Source organism: Macrotis lagotis, chromosome 1 (genome assembly GCF_037893015.1).
Source record: "Macrotis lagotis isolate mMagLag1 chromosome 1, bilby.v1.9.chrom.fasta, whole genome shotgun sequence".
Taxonomy (NCBI): Eukaryota; Metazoa; Chordata; class Mammalia; order Peramelemorphia; family Peramelidae; genus Macrotis; species Macrotis lagotis.
This window is the reverse complement of record NC_133658.1, coordinates 572,992,811-573,010,492: the sequence shown is the minus strand read 5'-3', so window position 1 is coordinate 573,010,492 and position 17,682 is coordinate 572,992,811. Positions and strand designations below refer to the sequence as shown.

General features: G+C 34.0%; 1 protein-coding gene across 5 annotated transcripts in view; it reads left to right on the top strand.

Moving 5' to 3' along the window:
* GSK3B (glycogen synthase kinase 3 beta) overlaps positions 1-17,682 on the top strand; it is a 288,812-nt gene that overhangs the window by 230,678 nt on the left and 40,452 nt on the right. For 3 of the 5 annotated variants that reach the window (XR_012474092.1, XM_074214590.1, XM_074214591.1), the window contains exons 9-10: positions 9,965-10,003; positions 13,226-13,412. Coding sequence is in view for 4 of the 5 variants with exons in the window: in XM_074214590.1 (XP_074070691.1) it covers positions 9,965-10,003; positions 13,226-13,412 (226 nt within the window). In the remaining variant the exon portion in view is untranslated. The remainder of the gene's footprint in view (positions 1-9,964; positions 10,004-13,225; positions 13,413-17,682) is intronic. The other 2 variants (XM_074214593.1, XM_074214594.1) reach the window with 1 other exon arrangement.

Here is a 17,682-nt window from a genome sequence, read left to right as displayed (position 1 = left end):
GGAATATTAATTTGACAGCTGGGTACAGGATGAATGAAGAAATGGGAGGATTTTCCCAAATAACTAGGAAATGGTGATTGGTATCCATTTACTGACTCAAAAAGAGCCCTTTTTAATGAGAGAGCACTGGCAATTATGGGGAGAAAGGGGGCTGTACCTCTCAAGTCACAAATACATATTAAAGCATAAGACAAAATAAAAAGACTTTGAGTCTTTTGACATAGTCAAAAGTATCATAAGATAAATTTTGTGTACTCACCATTGGGGTAATATTATATTCTTCCAGCATTCCTAGTTTTAGTTCTAACCACTTCTTCAGTAGAATTTGATCTAATGATCAAAAGCACTCTTTAACATTATGTGTTCCTTTTTGCCACTGATGCCTTTCTAGAGTATTGTTGACTATTTTAATATTCTGAAATATTGAACATCTTATTACTATTGTCTCTTACTCTCCCAGGTCTATTAAGAACACCCATCAGAAGTGTGATGAGCTCTTCTTTTATGAATAAAATAAAACTATAAGGAAATATAAATAAAACTAATAAAAATTAAAATGTTAATATACAGTTATTTTTCTCCTTTTGCTTTAATTAATGATGTCAGACGTCAACCTTTCATTTTTATAACTTAAGTCATAGAATCTCAGAGTCAGAAATTTTTAAAAGGATTTTTTAAACTGTGATCCTTTTTTTTTTGATAGTCTAGTTTGGGTTACTAAGATATTATCAAGCACATTTGTGTCTGAATAAAGAGATAATGGACCAATCATAGAGAAGAGCAGAGGATAATTAATTAGAGAACAGCCTGCATTCATGTCCATAAAGCATAAAAAGACTTAAAGGGAAGGTTGTCTGTGTTTTGGGGAGATCCTCTCTGGAAGACATATGAAATTGAAAAAGCATGAAAAAGAATCATAAGAATGAGAAGGCATGAATGGGTCACAGTCAATATCAAAAAAGTGAATATTTACTCATGGATTCATTGAACTTTTAATTTATACTAAAGTAAATAAAAATAGATGACAGTAATAATAAATCATAACATTTGTAGATCCCTTGAATATTACAAAACATTTTACATACATTATCTCATTTAATATACCATTTAATAGAAAGAGGAATTCATGATAGAGAGATCAAATAGTTTACTCAAAGAAAATATAAATGATTGGTGGAAAAGTCTCAAGAAAACACCAGATCCCTTGCATCCTAACCAAGTGTTCTTTCTGTTAGGTAAAGAGTGGTCATTGTAGCCTCAAATTATTTGCTGTGGTCTTTATTTAAGTCATAGTTAACTGAAGGAACCGAATTGTATTTTGTGTATACCTGCAATAGCATAAGAATGTAGCAAAGTACGTACATTTGATAGGCAGGTACATGGCACAGTGAATAGAGTACCAGGCCTTAAGTCAAGAAGATTTATCTTCCTGAATTCAAATGTAGGTTCAGACAGAAACTAACTGTGATACCTGAACAAGTTACTTTTCCTTGATTCTCTCAAGTTTCTTCATCTATAAAATGAGCATAGGGAAAGAGCCAAAACAGGCTCAGAACTATCCTGGCATTAGAAAACTTAGTTAATGATTACATCCCTCAAGTTATTTCCTTATATCTTTTCTCCTTTTTGTTACCTTACCTAACTTTTTTATTATTTCACACCCACTCCCTTCTCAGTCCCTTGCAAATCAGGATTCTGACTCTATCCTAATGAAATCATTCTTCAGAGTTACTAGTGGCTTCTTAACTACTAAATCTAAGCATTTTTCCTAGATTGAACTGATTAAACTTTGAAATTTTTGATACTTTTGGCTAACTCTTCCTCTTGCTTATTTCTCTGTCTATGATTTGTTCTCCCACTTCTCTAACAACTCATTCTCGGACTCCAATTGATTTCTTCTCCCCAGTCCTCTTTGAAGGGCCTTCTTTTGTCTTAATATGGCCTATTAGATGATTTCCAGAACTACATATCCAATCTTAATTTTTCTTGAATTCCAGTAATATTTGAGTAACTATTGTGGATAGCTCCTCAATTATCCCCATAGATACTTAAAGTGAATATATCCAAAGTGGAAATTTTTATCTCCTCCTTACTTGACTAAGAATGTTTTTATTGAAAATGCCACTATCAGGTGGCTAGGTAGCACAGTGGATAGAGACTCGGCCCTGGAGTCAGGAGTACCTGAGTTCAAATCCGGCCTCAGACACTTAATAATTACCTAGCTGTGTGGCCTTGGGCAAGCCACTTAACCCCATTGCCTAGCAAAAACCTTAAAAAAAATGCCACTATCTTCCCAGTAACTTTAAGTTATTCTTAAGTCCTGAAGCTTTCACTCTCTTAACTTTTCAGATATCCCTCCCTTAGAAAATCACATGTTTCTTTTAGGCCTTTTACCACCTTTCTTGGACATTGTAATAGCTTCCTAATAGTTCTCCACTGTTTCTAAATTAGATTAGTTAAGTGTACAGTAGATAGACCATTGGACCTGAAGTTAGGAAGACATGCCTTCTGAATTCAAATTCAGCCTCAGACACTTCCTTGCTGTGTGACCCTGAATAAGTCACTTAATCCTATTTGCCTCAGTTTCTTCATCTGTAAAATGAGTTGGAGAAGGAAATGGCAAACCACTCCTGTAGCTTTGGCAAGATTAGGCTAAAAAAGAGTGTCACAATGTGTCAGACACAACTGAAAAATAAGTAAATTTTTTTTAAAGCTCCTAAATTCGAAAAAATTAGAAAACATTTATTAAATGCCATTATATGCCATTCTTCTAGTTCTTTTAAAATTTTTATCTCATATCTTCATAAAACTGAGGAAGATGTAAATGATTTGTTAAAGGTTCACACAACTAGTAAGTGTTTGAAGTGAGACTTGACTTTGTACCATCCTGACTCCATTCAATTCCAGGTTATTAACTACTATATGAGCTCCCTACTTTTGGTCTTTTTCCTTTCCAATCCATCCTCCTTGCCAAAATGATCTTCCTGGGGTGGCTAGGTGGCTCAATGGATAAAGCACCAGCCCTGGAGTCAGGAGTACCTGGGTTCAAATCCGGTCTCAGACACTTAATAATTACCTAGCTGTGTAGCCTTGGGCAAGCCACTTCACCCCATTGTCTTGCAAAAAAAAAATGATTTTCCTAAGGCTTTGGACTGAAAATATTACCTGATGAAACTTCCAGTGGATCCCCATTACTTAAAGGATAAAATCCTTTTTATTCTAATTTATAGCCCATCTCTCTTCCTCCCATAGTTTTTCAGCCTAGCTTTTTAATCACCAAATGAACTGGACTTTTGACTGTACTCTGACCTCAACTTTCTATTTTCCACCTTTGTATATTCCTTCCTAGAATTCACTCCCTTCTTATCATTTTCTTTCAGGGGTTCAGCTCCAGGGCTGCTTTTCCACATGAAGCCTTCCTCTCTCTTCCTCCCCCTCCCCTCTCTCCTGACCATGGGTCAGGCTAGTACTGTGCTAAGTACATTACAGTTCTTCTTTCATTTGATCCTTCCAACAACTCTGCAAAGTAGGTGCCATTATTATCATCCTTATTTAATAGATAAGGAAACAGACAGAGAGAACACACACACACACACACACACGTTGTTAATGGTCTTCAATTTTCTTTGTTCTAAATTTATTAATATTTATATTGTATTCCCTCCAGCGGCTACCAGGGGGTGCCTTAGAGCTCTGGACCTAGAGTCAGGAAGATACACTTTCAATTTTGGCATCACATGCTTCCTAGCTGTGTGACAAGTCATTGCTATTATTGGGCAGGTCATTGCTGTCTTCTACTGTAAAATGGGAATAATATTAGCCCCTACTTTCCAGGGTTATTGTGAAAATTAGATGAGATATTTTTAAAGTACATAGTACAGTGACTGGCACTTGGTAGGTACCTTCAACCTTCATGATATGTAAGTTCCTTGGAAACCAAGCTCTGTTTTGTTTTTTGTCTAAGTCTGAACCTCGCACAGTACTTTATACATAGTTGTTTGCCTATTTTCTTGTTATTGTCACCAAAAAGAAAGGAGAGGAGAGAGTTTCAAAGAGTTATGAGTTAGTTGATAGTGCCAAAGGAACAGTTTTCTGCAGAGGATGGCATTTGAACTGAGCTTTGAAGGAAGACAGGAAGAGAGGGCATTCCCACCAACATGGGGATTAGCTAATGCTGAGGCACAGAGTTTGAAAATGGAGCATTATATGCAAGGAAACAGTAAGGGATTATGAGTGAATGGAAGAGGATAAAATGTTAAGACTGAAAAGAGAGGGGAGAGGGAGTGCTAAGTGGTAAAGAGCTTTAAAGGCCAAAAGAGAACTTTACATTTGTTCCTGAAACTAATAGCACCTTATTTTCATGGTGATAAGGACCAAATAAGATAGCATTGGTAAGAACTTAAATACGTCTTTCCCTCCTAATATGAAGCCAATGAAATTTTTAAACTAGGGGCTAAAAGAGTTAGACAAGAGATTATTTTGGCAATGATGTCAACGAGGTATTGGAATAGGGAGACATTTTGAAACAAGGAAACCAATTTCAAAGCTATTGCAATGTACCAGGCAAGAGATAATGAAGGCCTCTACTAGAGGGTAGCTTTGTAAATGATGAGGAAACATATGAGCAGTGTTGTAAAGGTAGGAATGACATGATTTAGCAATAGATTAAATCATTGGGATAAGGTAACCAGCCTGGGTGACTGGGAAAATGGTGGTACCTTCTACAGGAAAAAGAAAGTTGTGAAAGGGAAAGAAGAGTTGGATCATGAGATCTGTTGTGGACATTTTGATTTGAATATCCAAAAGGCAATTGGTGATGATAGATTCATCAGAGAAACTAGGGCTAGATATAGGCTTAGATATCTGTTGCAAGATAATTGAAGTCTTGGAAGCTGATGAGGAGAACTGATGGCCAGAACAGAATCTTGAAGTTAGTGGGCATGCCCTGGAGGAAAGTCAGGGGAAAAGAGAGTGGTTGGAGACTTAAAAGAGGAATGAATGAGTTTGGAATAGTCTCTGTCTTGACTGGCATGGATTTAGAGAAGTGCAAAAAGGATTGCCTGCCACAGCAAAGATTATGTAACAAATTTTAATGGGCTTTAGCTGCCAGAGTGTTATATCCGAAGCACCATAAATTTTAATGAACTCAATCAGCTGCCAAAGTCAGTTGTTTTTTTTTTAATTTCCCTATTCAGTAAATTCCAGACTCTGCTTCCTCACTTGGTCTCTGTCCTACCTTTCCAATTTTATTTTACTTCTATCATAAAATACCTTACAGTTCACTAGTAGATTTATCCCTGCTTTTGCAGTGATTGCCTGTTCACCCCACTTGGAATGCTCTCCTTCCTCAATTCTGCCTTACAGCTTTTCTGACTCAAATTCTACCTTCTGTGAAATACCTTTCCTGGTTCTCTAACTTCCAGTACCTTTTTCTTAGTTTACCTTCTTAGATTATCTTCTCTATAAATATCTTGTATTAACCTAGTTATTTATGTCTCCCCATTACAATGTGAACTTCTTGAGGGCACAGATGTTTTTGCCTTCCTTCACATCCCCAGAATCTAGCAGATGTCAGAAATATAGTAAGTAGTGCATGTTGATTGATTGATTGACTGACTGATTGATTGATTGAACAAACTTTATTATCCATATAAGTAGTAAATTCAGTTCTCATTCAAGAACCTCATTACATTAGGCAGTTTTAGCTTTAAAGAGTCCTATTGCTTCAATTTCAAATAATAATACCATAATACTGTTCCAAAGTGGGTGCTAAAAATGATAATATATATGTGTGTGTGAACATATATAATTTTCTATTTATGTCCTCTAAATCTTGATTACTTTTAAAATCCCCCAATAATGTTTTGTATCTTTTATTCAATTTGGAATAGGATTTCAAGAAGTAAATAGAAGAACCTGTAGTTTTCCTTTCTTTACCAAATCTGACTTTTCCCAAAGATGAAATAGAACTCAAACTAAATGACCCATATATTTAATCACTATAAACTTGTACTTTTAAAGTACAATAATCTTAGTTGTCTGTCTGGGGAATGAAACTCTTAGCTTCTCACTAGTCTAGGCTCAAACTCTGGGCATTTTTGTGTGTAAAGGGATAGCCCATATGTGATGCTGAAGAAAAAAATGATGAATCTGAGCTATCTAGAAAAGAGTAAATTTATACAGCATATTTCTTTAAAGGGACAAGAGATATCCTTTCAGAGAGGTTTCTATTATTTTTAAAAATGTTTAAAAATAACATTTGGTGCTTGGGGGGGGCTTCACTTATCTAAAAAATTCAGTTATGGAATGTCTCCTTGCATCATAGTACATAAATAAAGTATTTCTGTACTTTAAGGGAGTAATGAGTAAGACAATTTAAGTATTCATAGACAGTGTGATTTTTATCATTTTATTGGATTTGGATTCTTTGGGTCGACCATTCCATGTATGGATGGATTTAAACTTGGCTTCTATATTAAGAAAGAACAGCATTTACTCTTTTTTCTTGGTTAATTTATTCAATAAATATTTAAATATACATTATTTCCAAAACATTTTGCTATGCATTATGATTGATGTAAAGGTAAAATAATACAGTCCTGATTTTCAAGGAGTATGAAATTTTTATACTGCCATTTTACTTTGGATTACATTCTAAAAGTTACTTTCCATAAATTCTGATTTTGTACAATTGGACAACTGAGAAATATTGATGAGACTTATTCTAAATTAAGTAGACCCTGTTTCATTGCTTTTCAGGAAATAAACATTTTGTGAAATTCTTAAACTTTAACTAAAATAGTCTCAGGTTAAAAAAAAATCTTCTGAATTCTAATTTTTCAGTATGTTAGTCTAATAACACTCAGTGACTGTAAAAGCTTTGAAATTGTGCCTGTAAGATAGCAATTTGGTTTGGAATGGTTTTTAATTATGTGAAATTGATTCAAACATAAATTAATTTCTTAGCATTCAGGAAAATAATTAAATTTTCTTTTCAGTCATTTTATATTTCAAAATAGGATTTGCAAGAGATAAATCTATCACTCTAATTTGAAATAAAATTTGGTTCAGAAAATTTTTTCATCATTTTGTCTTCTACATTAAATATTTTTGTTCATTTATTCAAAGTTTTTTTTAGGTTATTTGTGTTCTTGATGCATGATTATTTTTCAACTTTTTTTAAAAGACCATAGCAGTATGATCTAAATGAATGAAAACAATTTACCAACAAATTTAGAAGCCCTTTAAAATTTCAATGCTGGTAGGGTTATAAAATAAGAGTTATAAAAATATATCTTTACCTTAGCTATTGTAGTTAAAGACTATGTATCTTGAATTTCACTGATCTGACTGACCCTCTTAGGGGCTAATTTCAAATGTTTAACATTCTCACAAAACAAAGCATCTAATAGTATTTAAATAACAGTTTCATGATAGCAGATCGTGCTATAAAATAATGAAACCTTTTAATTTAGTCCTTCATATCATCCCTGTATATAAAATTCATGTCAAACATTAAAAACCAAACTCAATAAAAGATTCCAGAGAGTTAAGTTAAACTAATTAAAGGTGCTTAAATTTTAAAAGCATAGACTAGGTGTTTCCTTCTTTATATACTGTATACTTTGCCTTTTAAGATTAAGTAGAATGAAACTTTTCTTCTAATCAACTAATACAATATAAAGTTCAGCAAATAAGTGAAAGTTAACATCTAGTGTTGTGTTATTAATATAACATCTTGTTCTGTGTTTTTATATTGTAACTAATTTTAGTTAGAAGCTTGAAAACAAAAGCTTAATTGCTATACATTTCCCTTTTAGTAATAGTTAAGTTTGCATCCTTGAGCATGTGGTTTTGTTAGTTATTTTGAACTATATTGCATATTTTCAGTCTATAATTAGAGATCTGTGGCTGTATTTCATCTTTATCCCAGTATCAACTAGTGCGAACTAGCTGTTTGGAACAGGCATCAGAACTGGCTTTGTGTTCTGTTTAGATTAATTGTCACTGGTTACATTAATGTAATAGAATTAGATCTGATGCTGTCAGGAAGCTCTTTTAACATAGTTCTTGATATGACATATATACACACATGTGTATATATGTATATGTGATTGTTTTCCAAAAGGCTCTATTAATTCAGTCATAAAAACTTCTCCAGGCATAAATTTGATAGTCAAAGACTATTCTGGGATATTAGATTAAAACTGCACTTGTAATTTTTAGTTATCCAAATGCAAATATACTTTGAATAGATTACTATAATAGGACCTGTTTGCATTTGTTCAAAACCAAAAGATTCTTAACTTTTGAAAATTGGAAACTGATGAACTGCTAGTACTATTATGGACAAGTATTGTGAGAGACTGTTTATTTCATCTTGTGAAAATGAGTTGCTGCACAGGTGAGGTAGTATTTGGATCATTTTAAAAGTTCATGTCAGTGTTTTGTTTTGTTTTTTTTTCCCCCTTTTCCTATTTTCTTTTTGGCCTTTTTTTATTTTACTTATTTATTTTTGCTTTTGTTTTTTGCAGGGGTGTTTTGGGATTTTCATGGCCTTGCTGCACATTTGGCTGGCCATATTTAGTCTGCGCACTAAATGTTAGTCTGCCCAGTTGAGTCTTACTTTTGTGCACTCAGTTCTTTTGGTTTGATTTCATGTTTTGTCCACCTGGATGTGTTTTAGATTGAGAGATTTTTATTCTGATGGGCCGGATTTTGATCCGTATGCTAAATTTTAGTCTGCAGACTAAAAATAATCCGCGGATTATTTATTTTTATTAAAAATATTTAATTCCCCCACTAGAAACTATCCTAAAAGAATGTTAAATTATTCTACACTAGTCAAGGGAGTTCACAGCTACTGGTGAGTTTTACCATGTTTTATTCTTATGCCTTATAACCGACACCACTACCTCTGTCACTTTTTTTTGCTCAGTTGTACTAGGTGTTGGTGTACATTACTGTGCTTGTCACCCATAACTGTGACTGTCCCTTAGTATTACTGTTTATTGTATATCTTTTTGTTTAGCTTTTGGTGGGTGAATTGGGTAGAATTATAGGTGGAACTGTGTTGAATTGGTAGTACTAAAAGGCTTAGGATTTTTTTGTTAGTGAGTTATTCCAAAAGGAAAGAATGTTCTTAAGTTTTTCTTTTCTTAAGTAATGGGTGCAAGGGTATGAGGGGGAAAAGCCCACAATAGAAAAATTAAGTCCATACCCGCACTCCCAAGGTGATATGTCAATTTCGTGAAGAGTCCTAAAGAGATGAGAAAAAACATCAGCAAAATAAACATCCATTAGAGGGGAAGTCAATCCAAAATGGAGAATAATCCGCGGTGGCCTGATCCGTTCTTAGCTCACACAAATTTATAAATTATCTGGCTTGAAAACTCAAATAATACAAACCAAATATTTTTATTTTCTTTTGAACACTAATTTAGAATTTTTTATGCTGTGTCCCTTCGACACATTTATAAAAAAAATTATAAACATAGGGACTTACACATTTAAAGCAGGTTAATCTGGCCCTCTTTTCCCCCCCATTCCCCCCATGTCTGTGGACAATGAATCCGGGACAAGAGGACTACCAAATACTTTACTTTGGGAACTTGATTACCCCTTTACTTCTAGATTTAATTTTCATTTTAACTTTTTTTGGTTTTGTATTTTTTTAATAAATGCACTGGCATTGGAACATAATAAAATAAAATTATGATGTTTCTTTACTATGCCTCACCATTGCGCAATCAATTTTTTTACATACACTGTGGCGAAATAATTTTTAAAACTTGGACTTGCTACTATGGAGACTGATGTTTAAAGTTTATAACTGTATAAACATTTTCTATGTCCCCCACACCATGGATTTCTTATAACATTGGATATATTTTTCCTTGCTGGACTATTCTCTTTTGGATTGACTCCCCCTGTTTGGATTATTTCACTGCATTATCATCTTTAGGACTCGTCAGGAACAGGACATTTCACCTCAGGAGTGCGGGTATGTATTTAATTTTTTTTTTCAAATTATTAGGGCTGGCCTATAAAACTGGGGGAAAAGAATTTTGAAAGGTTAGAAATTCATGCTGCAAATAAATATTTCTTTCTTAAAATTAAATAAAATAAAAATTATACCTAGGAATCTGTGATTTCAGTTTTTAAATCATTCTATAGAAAGGCTTTTGTTTAGGCATGTTATATTTTGTCTTCATCATTGATCTCAGTAATTCATTATATTTCCAGACAGGGCTAACTAGGTGGTTTTTTCTTTAAATTTTCTTTATTTAAAAAAAAACTGTTGTTGATTATTTGTGGAACTGGAGGTTAAACAATTTAAGGAAGTGAGGAATTGAGGAAGCAGCAGAGACAGAAACTCCTTTGGTAAAAGCCAAATTTCAGTAGTTCTGTCGGTCTCCTTTTCTTTAGACACAAAGGTAACAACCCAGAAGAGCAATGTTCCTGTTTGGGCTGTAACTTGGAAGTCACTTGCTACTACACCCAGTATTGTGGTCAGAAATCCGAACTCTGGAGGCATTGGGTTTGACCCAACACAAATGACCCCCACATAATCTTCAGGTTAAAGTTTATCCACAGAGTGCCAAACAAAGTTTTTCTCATCACAAGTCACTCAAAAGGGTTTAAAGTAACAGTGGATAACTTTGTAATTGCAGGTTAAGTCTGTCTTAACGTTTGTTATTGGAATGGATATTAATTCTTTGTTGTTTTAACTCTTTGACTCCATGAGTCAGGATTCCATGACAAAATGGGCTAATATACAATGTCTTAGTACCAACATGGACGGGTACTTGTAGCCAACAAGGCACCAAAGAGGTTTTGGTTTGGGGTTTTTATTTTAAGAGAGAAATTTACAATACTGATTTATTGTTGGTTTTGACAGATAATCTTCGTTGATGTTAACATGAAATTTCTCCATTTAAAATGTACTTACTGCCCAGCTACCCTGCACTTGAATGTTAGCAGGAGGTATTTATTTCTATTTTTGGTGATGCTGAGTGGCTTATGTGCTCCCATATTGGTGCAAAAGCATTTTGGATTAGCTCATGTTTATTGAAAAATGCTGGCAACGGAATTCCATATACTGTCAAGTAAATGGAAATTGTCCTCAGGGAGAAGCATTAAAGACAACTGTTCAACTTTGTCTTTCATGTGATACTGAGGGGGAAATTAGGTGATAAAGAAGAAGGGTGGGAAACTTTTAAGCAATGATTTTATTTCAGCAGTTGTTGGGAACAAGTACGAAGAGGTGATGTTCTGATCACAGTTGTGGTACCTATAGAACATTTGCTCTGTGTGTCCTTCCTATGGTCACCCCAATCTGTTACTATAAGGGTTTTTTTTGTTTGTTTTTAGTTTATAACTTTTGTGTTCCTCCTTATCTCCCATCTGGATCCAGCTAAACAAAAAAAGTCAGGATTTCATATTATTGTTATTATTATTATTTGAGGGGTAGATGTGGTTGAGAAATGGGCAAAAGAGAAAAGAAGCTCTGACTCAGAATATGAATTAAATGCTGGTTTCACATTGTTTCTCTGAGATACTATGGAACAGACTCTAGATCTCTCTCTCTAAGCCCTATATCTCTCAAAGAAAAGGATTTTCAATCATTGCTAATACATTAACCAACTCTTGAGGTTCCAAAATGAATTCTTTAAGCCTAAGTGATTCTGTTTTAAGTAATCATTACACATTGAATTATGTAGTGCTTAAGTTTGACCAAACACTTTTCAAACATTATTCTCACTTGATCTTGTGTTAGGTGCTGTTATTTATTATCCCTATTTTACAGATGAGGTAACTGAGGTAGAGAGAATTTAAGTTACTTGACCCAGATCACATAATTCTTAAGAGACTGAGGCAGGATTCAAATTTAGGCCTTCCTAATGACTTCAAGTCTACCAATTCCATGCTGCCTTAATTATAAAACTTTTCTAGAATTTCATGCGTAAACAAAACTTTATTTCAAATATGTATTTTGATATTTGAAAATAAAGCAGAAAAGCTGTTTTCTAGACATGTATAAAGAATTATTCCAAGCTATTTCTTGAAATTCTGAGTGCTCTAGTGATAACTTGCTCTGATGCCCATATCCAGTGAATATTACTAGGTTATCAAAAACCTATTTAGTATCCCCTGGCCTCCTACCTTGTCTCCTTCCATAAGTGCTTTTTCTTTCTGTTATCCTTTGAATATCTGCCTCTGTCTTTCTGTGTGCCTCTTTAACTGTTTCTGTCTCTTTTTCCCCACTGTCTCCATTCCTCCCTCTCTTCCTTTTTCCCTTCCTCTAACTCACTCTGCAATCTTTCCTCCTTAATCCATTGTTTGCCTGTCATTGTTAGTTGCTTAATTTTTTGTCTGTCTTTCTCCATTAGCCTCATTTTTATGTCTAATCTATCCATCAATGCTTCTCTTCCTGACCTCATTCCATCTTTCCTCCTTGTATGTTCCCTCTATTTTTCCTTCTCCTTAAGTGGTAAAAGTAGAGAACCAAAATGTTGTTTCTTATGTGCTTACAGAGTTAGAAGCGTGGTCTTTACTTTTTTTTTGTCAGCGACCCTAAATAGAGAGGGAAAAATTCTCCCTACTTTGTGTATAAAGGAAGCTCTAAAAAAGATTGATTTGTATAAATGACCATAGGTGACAACTTTTTAAGAAAATAGTATAGTTTCCTCAAAAATCTAACCATTAACATTTTATAAGCCTGGGATAAACAGTTTTCTGTTTTCTCTAAAATGTTGACTGCCAAACTTGAACAGTGCTGTCCATATCAACAGTTACTCTGCTCAAAATCATCTAAAAGAAGCATCCTTCTGCCCACTGTCACAAAAAAAATCAAGAATTTTTCATTTTCATCATCTTGAATTTTTCTTCATTTTGCCTTTATCTCTGACCTTCAACTTTATCCCATCTACATATATATCATTTCTGTATGCATGATTGATTGCTCTATTATATCATCAGCATTTTTATCTTCTTTCCCAGTGGTTTCTCTGAGTTTCCTCATATAGTCTTTCAAACTGACAGTTCATCTTCACCTCAGTGTGGTGAACCATGTGCAGTTAACCCTTTAAATTTTAGAAGGCTCCCTATCCAAATGCAATTATGATTGTGTAACTAGTGGGAGTTCTTAACTTTTTTACTCAGAGGGTTAATTGCTCAGCTGTTATAATGATAAACAATCAATCTATTTTTTTTCGTCATATAGGTCTTCCGACCACGAACTCCACCTGAGGCAATTGCATTATGTAGCCGTCTGCTGGAATATACCCCAACTGCCCGATTGACACCCCTGGAAGCTTGTGCACATTCATTTTTTGATGAATTACGGGACCCAAATGTCAAATTACCGAATGGGCGTGATACACCTGCACTCTTCAATTTCACCACTCAAGGTAATTTTATAAACTAAGATATTTTCTCTTCCTAGGAAACCCCATATTGTGTAAAAGACCAATCTCTAAATCCAAGAAATACTACTCAATTTAGTGAAAGCTAGAAAGACAAGAACTGGAATATTAAGTACTCAAAAATTACTTATTCTTCATATTCAGTGGCTTCAATAAATTAATAGTGCAGTTTGCCAATTGTTCATATAATCTACTTCCAAAATATAGCACATACATGAAAAGAACCTAGAAAATTCATAAAGTTTTGTATTCAATTCATACAATCAGCTGTGCAAGTATAAATGGTGGAGGAGCCCTTGCTTGATAGCAGTTCTTGTGGAAAAGATCTGGGAAGTTTTTCTTGACTGTAAATTTAATTAAAGTTGTTGGTATGAAACCTGCTAAAGAAACTAAAGTATATAGTGCTAAAGTGTATTAAGTATCGTCTCCAATTCAAGGGGAGATCATATTCTTACTGTTTTTGACACTGATAAGACCACATCTGGAATGTTATCTTCAGTTCCAGGTGCCACATTTTAAGGGAGCTATTGACATCCAATGAAAGGCAACCAGAATGGTGAGTGGTCTGAAACAATGTTCTGTAAGAAATGTCTGAAGAACAAGACCTGAATAAATTAGAAGAGTTTGGAACGGTCATGCATCACTGTTATGGAGAAGAGAAATTTGAGTGATTTTCTTTCAGATGCACAAACTAAAACCACAGGGTAGAAGATAAAGAAAGGCAAATTTCAGAAGGAATTCCTAAAAAGGAATGAATTGTCTTGATCCTAATAATTAGGAGCTACTACATTGGACTAGAGATTGGTTTTAATGGTCCTTTTCAACACTAAATAGTCTTAAGTGATTTCAGCAAATCCTCAATATTATCACTCTAGACACAAAGATAAACTTCTTAATCCAAGATTTGCCACCATGTTTGTATTTTTGAACCTTTTACTTACTCAGAAGGTTCTCTTTTTTTTGTTTGTTTGTTTGTTTGTTTTTTGGTTTTTTTTAGGTTTTTACAAGGCAAACAGGGTTAAGTAGCTTGCCCAAGGCCACACAGCTAGGTAATTATTAAGTGTCTGAGCCCGGATTTGAACCCAGATACTCCTGACTCCAAGGCCAGTGCTTTATCCACTGCACCACCTAGCCGCCCCAGTTCTCTCTTTTTTTAAAACAGATTTATGTCCTGGGTAAAGTGTAATAAATATTGCCGTATCTATTCCTTTGAATAATAATACATTTAAATGAATAAAAACTTTTATTAAAGATAGCAAATATATATGATATGTTTCACATTTCTTAAGCATTTCATAATTGCTAAGTAACATAACATTTAAATATCTTTAAGTAAAATATCATGTACTAGAGAGTAAGTGAAAATTTATTAATATCATTAAGCTTAATTCAATTAGAAAATTCCTTATCAAAATATACTAATGAAAATTCAATTACCATATTTACAATATGGGGACAAATATTCGTATTATAAAATAATAAAAATCACCTGCTTTTCTAATGGTAAAAAAACAGAAGTTTTAAATTGTTGGTTCTCGGAGAGATTTAGGAGTAAGGAGAGAACATTTTAAATGGAGGTGATCTTGAAAATATTTTTATTTAAAGTAAGTGTAGAATAAGTTGAAATGGCCTTACTATTCCTCTTCTTTCTTCCATAAAGGAAAATATCAGTATTATGAATCAGAATTATGAATTGAGTCTTAAAGTAAATGAATGCTATCACATGGTCATTTGCTCTTTGGTACCCTAAACAGACAGATAGGGAGTTGATGCCTAGTTAGCTAATAACATGATCCTGGATAAATGAAAATGACTTGGGGATGTTACCATTTTGGTACCATTTATCGGGTATAAATTTCCATGTAGACTCAATGTCATGGTTTGACACCAGGATAGTTGCCCCTCTAAATGATTTTATTCATTTAATATCCTCTGAATCCTATCCAGTCAGTAAAGAAGTAACTCATCTTTGAATAATTACATAAATCCAATGACAGTGCTGCTCTTGCTTAAGAAACAAACAACTTGAAAGGCTCTAGAGCAACCATCACTGCTCCTTTGAAGTAGATACAAAGCTTGCCAGCAATAGGAAGCATGATGTTTAGATTATCCAACTCTGGGATTGGGAAGAAGATGGAGAAAAAGAACAGTTGTTACTGGTACACAGAGAAGGGGTTTTGGAAGATGATAGATAAGATAAGGTTCTCTATATATAGAAATTTGCTTTATAATCCACCTTAAAAAAATTTTTATTCATTTAAGGCAGTGCGGTTAAGTGACTTGCCCAAGGGCACACAGCTATGCAATTATTATGTTTCTGAGGTCAGATTTGAACTCAGGTCCTCCTTACTCCGGGGTCATTGCCTTATCCACTCCACCATCTAGCTGCCCTCAATCTACTTTTCAGGAGCATGTATTTTCTCTCTAACAAGGGCTATCTTTGTGTATGTTTGACTTTTTTTTTTTATTTAAAGCAGTGGGGTTGAGTGACTTGCCCGTGGTCTCACCACTAGGTAATTATTAAGTATACGAGACTGGATTTGAACTCAGGTCCTCCTGACTCCAGGGTTGGAGCTCTATCCACTGTGCCACCTAGCTGCCTCTTTGTTTGGCATTTTTGTTGATTTATATGTAATACTATAAGTCTAGGCTATATACTCACAATCAGTAATTATGAATAAATAAGAGCATGTCTGCTGATGAATTTTGAAAATATTTTCAGTTCTTAATGATTTGCGGAAGTTGTCCTGTATGAGTATAGTCATATATACATACAGTACTATCATATGAAACATCAGAAAATAAAATGACCTATCACTTTCTCCATCTAAGTCTTATCTTGGATCTTACCATCTGGAGATATAATTTTATTTCAGTTTCATCAAATTTTTCTGTATTAAAGAAAATTTACTCCCCATCTCTATAGAATAATCTTGTTTACTTAAAATGGAACCTCTGTTTTGAAAGCCCAAAACGTAAAGAGTAAAATCATTATGCAGAAACAGACTTAAAACAAATGTGAAATATCAATATTTAAATAATAGAACTTGGGCATAACTGCAAGATTGATTCATTCAGCAAATATTGAATGGCTATCCATGCTCCTCGATTTTTAAAGTTAAGTTATTAACTATGCTTACAGGAGCAGTAAATTATGAAAATTGAGCATGTATGAACAGAGTTTAGTTATATAATAAGCCAGATGAAAGTTTTTCAACATACCCTAGCAGTATATTAAACCATAAAGAAATTATTTTGTAAAACTTGCATTAGAATAAAACTTCAAAATCAATAACTAATTCTGTCCAATCCCCATCTTTGTATAATAACACAGTTCAAAACACATTGATAATATGGTAACTTGATAACAAGCATCAGCCTAGTGTAACATTATTCCAAATAGCCAATTAAGGCTATTATGTACCAGGAAGAAGAATAAAAAGCTGGCTCCTTTCTCAGACTGAGCCTAGTTTAAGAATTTCTAAGCCAACTTCTTTATATCCTTCATTGTAGAACCTGTAGGAGGATATCATTTTCAAAGAGTAAAGAAATTTTTTTTTTTCTGGGGAAATTCCCCACAGTAGCTAAACTGTGAAATGCCTCACATTTCCTTTTGAAAAACTGGATTTGTGGCTTAATATAAATGCAGTAATTCACAGAGTGACTTGAAAAAATTAGCTGTTTAGCTGCTTCATGGCAACCATGCCCTCAGAAATTAGGGCAGATATTAAAAAACCTAGAACTTCCTTAGCCCAATGATTACATCCATTTACCTGAGGGAAGATTAGAATGAGCATAGGTAGTTTAAGAATATCAAATTAGTTTTTCATTTATTCAACAAGTTTTAATTGAACACTCACAATTCAATTCTGAAGCATTTATCAGTTACCTCTGTAACTAATGGCACTAATGTTAGGTTCTAGGGATTTAAATTTAATTCATTAAACATGTATATTAAGCACCAACTACATGCCAGACACTGTCCTAAGCACAGTGGATGCAAAATGTAAGTGAAGTAATAAGCAATAAATGATATTGTTTTTAAGCAATAAATTGACACTGTTGGGGCAGCTAGGTGGTGCAGTTGGATAGAGCACTGGCCCTGGAGTCAGGAATACCTGGGTTCAAATCTGGCCTCAGACACTTAATAAATTACCTAGCTGTGTGGCCTTCAGCAAGCCAAGAATCCTATTTGCCTTGCAAAAACCTAAATAATAATAGTAATAATAATAAAAAAATTCTACTGTTCTTGTAC